We start from the raw sequence: 5374 nt of genomic DNA, 5'->3' as shown, positions 1-5374 counted from the left end.
GTCACATCAGTGCTCTACTAAGAAAACATCTGTGTTGGTCCAAAGGGTCAACATTTAATCCAAAGCAAAGATGAGAAAGGAACAAGGTAACTAGAGTACTGGAAATGGAACAACCAGAACACAAACAGTAAGAACATTGACACAACGTGAAAAACGTTACCAATGTCATTGATCAATTTGTGTGGAAACTGTCAAAGTGGAATCTAACTTGCTGTGTAAACTTTCACCAAAACAGTTATTATTTGGGGGGGCGGGGGAGGTAGTCTTCTGACTCTAGTCCAAGCTCTCTGGATCGGTTTGCTCTACGGTAAATGTTTGCCTTTCTAGACAGTATATAGAAGGCATCCTCATTTTTACATCTCAATCATCTACCACCAAAAGCTGCCTTCAAAAGAGATCGAATCTAATACGGAAAAGACATTGTTTTTTACTTCTGTAGCCTCTACTAGCCAAACATGGTGGACTGAGCAGGATATACCCAACTAGTGCACATGCACACACAAGCAATTCAACTCTGTAAATCAAGCAAATGGGTCAATTTTGAATGTAACTAAATTATTATTTCTCCCCAAATTAATTTCTCTGAATGTTCCAAAGGATATTATCAGATGTGGGAAGAGTTCCATAAAACATGTTTTTGGATATCATGCAAACAATAAGCAAAAAAGAGCAGGAGTAGCAATATTAATTTCTGACAAAACATGTTTTTGGGAGATGGAGTATGCAGTTTCCAAAAAATCTCAACACCGAATACACTGAGCAGATTTTTTTAGGACTAAAATTCTATAAAGCACACATCTTGGCTTTAACACTGATTTAAGACCTAGGATTAATTTGAAGATGTCCAAGTACCCCTACAAGGGCATATTCTTAAGTTCACTAAAATTTTTCTGTTTATGCAAGCATTTTGGGGGTGGGGAAATATTCATTTAATCCTCTTTGCTACTCAGATTTGTAGATTTAAACTCTGACTGTATTTTGGGTACTGCTGCCTCTCAAGCATATTCAAATGTAAAGTCCCAACAATGCCTCGAAATAGGAATTATGAAAATTGTCTTAAAAATCTAGTTCTAGAAAGGAACGTGGTATACTTCTTTTACAAAACAGGAGAACAAACTGGGATATAAGACTCTTAGCCCAAAGGACTGGCCATCACATCTAGCTGCTAATCCTACCTTCAGGAAACTGTACTGAAACAAAAGGATAAAAAGAAAAATAAGTGAAATAGATACAGTGTTTTTAATACAAGCTCTGGTAAGTTTTATTAAAGAAAAAAATTACATGATTTATTTTTCACCGGTCTGTTCTGGCATGCTTCTAATGATATCAGAATCACCTAGAAAATAAAACAAAACACAGCAATTTTACATTTAATGGCAACTGGTTATCACAAAATATCCCTTCTGTGTTTATGCCTTCTTTAAGCATAGCTCTGAAAATTAGCACTGGTTATTTTCACATTTTTTAACTAGCTATATTGTCATTTCTCTGAAGCTTGAATAAAGATACCTAGAGTCTCAGCCATTTCCTACACAAGATGGTTGTATAGTAAATCAGACTTGGTTTATCACCAGCATTTATAAAACCAGACCTAGGTAAAGAACTAGGTCTGGGGACACATGCATGGTCTTACTATAGCGAATGTTTAGCCTGCCCTGATTATCACAAAATCAGGACAGCGAGAATATTCGCCATATGTATATTATGAATTAACTAAAATTTCATAAATTCAAAATATGCATATATTTGTAGGTATTTATATTTCTAATTTTACCTGTATGTTCCTAGACTGTAAGAATTATTTTCCTCTACTTATTTCATCTGATTATTTACCCCTTTACAGTTACACCTTTTGCAAGTTCCTAGTCTCCAAACACAGAGCTTTTTTTAAAAAAAAAATTCTGACAATCCACAATTTCTGTATTTTCTTCTGTGGAATTTTAGAGGTAGGTAAACCAACTTCTCCCATCCAACATAAACTATTAATTCCACGGTCACTATTTAATGCTCTCAAAGTTAAAAAAAAAAAAGCTATTTTTTAACAAAGCCGATTATAATATACTGATACATTCGTTAATTCGCTGAAATACACTAGAACATACCCCCCGCTATCCAAATTCTCAACAGCTGAACTCAGGAGCCTAAGAGATTAATATAGCAAATATTTGTATTACATAAAAAAGGAAAAAACTAAAATGAGTCTGAGTTAGAAAGCATACCTGGGTCAATGATAGCCAGTGTGCATACCCTGTAGTATTTTCCACACGCTGTACCCAATTCAATATTATTGCCACTGTAGTGATGGACACCAGTTTTGGCCAACATAGCATAGTACTCTATTTCAGATTTCCTTGGGAAATGAAAAAAAGGCAAATAAATGCCACACCAAGTGCCTTATAGAATGTTACTACTTTTCTTTTTAGTTTTAATGTTGACGAGGCCTTGAAGCAGTAACTAAACCCTGTATTACTCTTAAAAACACACCATCATACACATTAACAAATACAAGCCAACCTTTTCTCGGATCCCTTACAAGATACAGATTTTCAGTTTCTTGGCAACCAGCAAATATCTACTGAACACCTAATATGTTTAAGACAGTATCTACACTTATGAAAAAGATGGTAGAATGCAAAATAAAAAAAAAAAGAAAGGGAACCATCATTTACTTACTATGTGCCTGACACTTTACAACCATGACAACCTCTAAAGTAGGTATTATATACTCCCCCTTTCTTAAGCTATCGAAGAAATTTAGGCTTGGAATAAGCAGAGGATCCAGAATCACACCCAAGACCTTAAAAGATAAGCTATTTCTATCACCCTTTGCTGCCCTGAATCCTAGACGAGGAAGTGATATGATTACTTATCCAAGGACTTAACATTGGACAGAGTAATTTGTGTCAGTTGAGTAGACACAGATACTAATGGTTTGAAGATTTTGAAAGGAGTCCTACAGAACCCTGCCACTAAATTTTAGAGTCCAAAGACCTGCAACAGTGTTTACAAGGGGCTTGTTAGAAATGCAAACTCCAAGGCCCATTCCCACACCCACTGAATCAGAACAGGATCACCAATACGATTCACATGCACATTTACGTTTGAGAAGCACTGCTATAGAACGGCCCTTGAGGCTTTGCCACTTAAGCACAGACACCTGATATGATGCTGTAAGCAGGTTATGCATTACCATAGAAAAATCAAAGGGAGTAGGAGGGATAATCACATGGCTTATATTCTGCAAGATCCAAGTTTCTTTAGCTTATTTACAATACCCACTAACTTAAACTTCAAAGCAGTAAGTCTAGCAAAAGCCTGGGTTCAGACAAGTAACACATTGGACTGAACCAGGTGATTCTAAGATAGTCTGCAACTCCACAGTCTGTCAAATTCCGGCCTGAACTCTTCCCTGGCTTTCCTACATTAAAACGAGTACGTTCATACAACGAAGCACCTTTTAAGCACTGAAAAACTAAAAAATAAAAATCACCCAAATAACGATAAAATATACTTGGAAAAACAAATTCTGTTGAAGTTCAATTCTGACATTCTGTGGGTTTTACCCCTTCTGTCACGCTTCTGCCAAAGGTAAGCTCAGACAAGAGAGCAAATGGATGGGGTGGGAGGGGAATCAAGATCTAAACATCATTAATAATAACAATTCTTCTGCAAGTGCCTGCTTACGAAACAAGTTTTACATAAAACCGATTTCAAGCTACCCAGATGACAAGTTTACACTCCTGGATATTCGCTCACGATAAATCTGCCGCCAGCAAGGCGACACACTCATGTTCCTTCGATTACCTCAAGGCCGGGCAGTTGTTGGCGAGGATGACCAGTTTCGCTTTGCCTTGCCTGATCATCTTCAGAGTCTGCTTGTACCCCAGAACGTATTTCCCACTTTTCATAACGAGTTGGAGCCTAGAGTTGATCGACTCCAGCGACTTTTTCTACAAACAAAGCAAACATTTAACACGGACCTGAATGCCTCGTCTGCAACCAGCTCAAGTGGATCCAGCTTTCCGGAAGCCTGAGCCCCTAATAAAGCCACCGAAGTCGAAGGTCCCAAGTCACTGAAAGGGTCTGTCGGGTTCCCTCTGGGGCCCTCCAAATGGCAGCGGACATGCTGTCTCCCCGGTGTGCCCAGATTTGCCCGCCCGTCCGGGCCTCATCTCTCCACGTGAATCCACCTCGGGCCCTGGCCCGCCTCACTCACCGTCTTCTTTGCGGCCACCATCTTCCTGCCTTAGGTGTGGGACGGCCCCCAATCTAAAACATACAGAGGACAACACAAGAAGTTTAGGATCCGGAACCCAAACGGCACAATGCTCTCCACAGTGCTTAAACCGAGCCTTGGTGGAGCCCACTCACCAAGAGCAGCCGCCAAGATGGCCGGGGAGGGAGAAAAGAAGGAACTCCCACAATGCAAAGCTCTTCACGGCTGAGCAGGGACACTGGGACCGGAAGCGGAAGTAAATCGAGTGCGGAAGGGGCGGGGCTAGAAGTGGAGGGTAGCTTCTGGTTGCTACTGTTACCGCTAGTTGGGGTGGTGGCAGTGTTGTTGGCTTGCTACAGGTGCCAGCCTCAAGCCTCTCCTCGCTGTGTGGCTCTGCTGCTCTGAGCTGCGGGCGTAGGAACCTCGGACCGGGCGGGATTGCAGAAACCGGCTGTGGTTGCAATGGAGGGGCGCTAAGAAGTGGCCGCAGCTGCGACCACTGTTGTGTAACGCAGCTGATCTCATCCTTGCCGGAAGGCTCGTCTTGGGAAGACTTTGGGAGCATTCTGCTGGAATCCCGGGTTTCCCCGGTGGTCAGTCCTGCCGAGTAGAAGCAGCTGCGTCCACTCCCCTGCGCTCACTCAAGTTTCAGGTCCCTCGGAGAACGGTGACGCCCTGAGGTCTCTCCTCAGACTTGCCTCTTGCGGTTGTTTCAGTGTGCACTTGTAAGCCGAATTTGCACAGACAGCAATAAACCGGTCCAGTTAAAAAAAATCTTTTTTCTGTGAACGTTAGACCTTTGTATAAATGCCCAGTGACGGGGCATGCAAAATATTGGGCTCTGAAAACACCACCGCCCCCCCGCCCCCCCCCCCGCGCCCAGTGTATAACCAGACCAGTAGGTAAGCAGCTTCGCGTGTGGTTTCCCTACTGTCGTCTTGTCCTGGAGAATGGGAGAGATGGGGAACCAAAATACATAAGCAGATAAATAAATAGCTAGTATATGTGAGGAACTGTGCTATATCATTTACGCATATTATTTAATAGTCACAACAAACCGAGGGAAGCAATATTTTTATTCTCAGGTTTACACTAGTGAATTCTTGGAGCTAGGGCCGTAACCCAAGTCTCTTAGGACACCTTAGGCCCCCTCACAAA

General features: G+C 41.6%; 1 protein-coding gene and 1 non-coding gene across 2 annotated transcripts; both read right to left on the bottom strand.

Annotated features, from left to right (window-relative positions):
* Positions 1-1233: 1233 nt before the first annotated feature.
* RPL30 (ribosomal protein L30) lies at positions 1234-4428 on the bottom strand. The gene is made up of 5 exons (XM_049853538.1): positions 4372-4428; positions 4217-4269; positions 3805-3950; positions 2220-2350; positions 1234-1336 (listed from the first exon to the last, which is right to left on the bottom strand). The coding sequence occupies exons 2-5, from the start codon at positions 4235-4237 to the stop codon at positions 1287-1289; spliced, it is 348 nt and encodes a 115-aa protein (XP_049709495.1). The 5' UTR covers positions 4238-4269; positions 4372-4428; the 3' UTR covers positions 1234-1286.
* Positions 1563-1694, bottom strand: LOC126059118 (small nucleolar RNA SNORA72). Its single transcript, XR_007513377.1, has one exon. It is a non-coding gene; the product is annotated as a small nucleolar RNA SNORA72 (small nucleolar RNA).
* Positions 4429-5374: the final 946 nt, after the last annotated feature.

The sequence above is a fragment of the Elephas maximus genome, chromosome 15 (genome assembly GCF_024166365.1).
Source record: "Elephas maximus indicus isolate mEleMax1 chromosome 15, mEleMax1 primary haplotype, whole genome shotgun sequence".
NCBI classification, from domain to species: domain Eukaryota; kingdom Metazoa; phylum Chordata; class Mammalia; order Proboscidea; family Elephantidae; genus Elephas; species Elephas maximus.
The sequence above is the reverse complement of the archived record's forward strand: the minus strand, read 5'-3'. Positions and strand labels throughout refer to the sequence as shown.

Bases quoted from the DNA above. Each gene is read 5' to 3' on its own strand.
- RPL30 (XM_049853538.1), bottom strand. From the start codon at position 4,237: ATGGTGGCCGCAAAGAAGACG. The intron at 3,951-4,216 runs GTGAGTGAGGCG...CTTTGTTTGTAG, and splicing joins TGGTGGCCGCAAAGAAGACG to AAAAAGTCGCTGGAGTCGAT. The intron at 2,351-3,804 runs GTAATCGAAGGA...TCATTTCCCAAG, and splicing joins AACAACTGCCCGGCCTTGAG to GAAATCTGAAATAGAGTACT.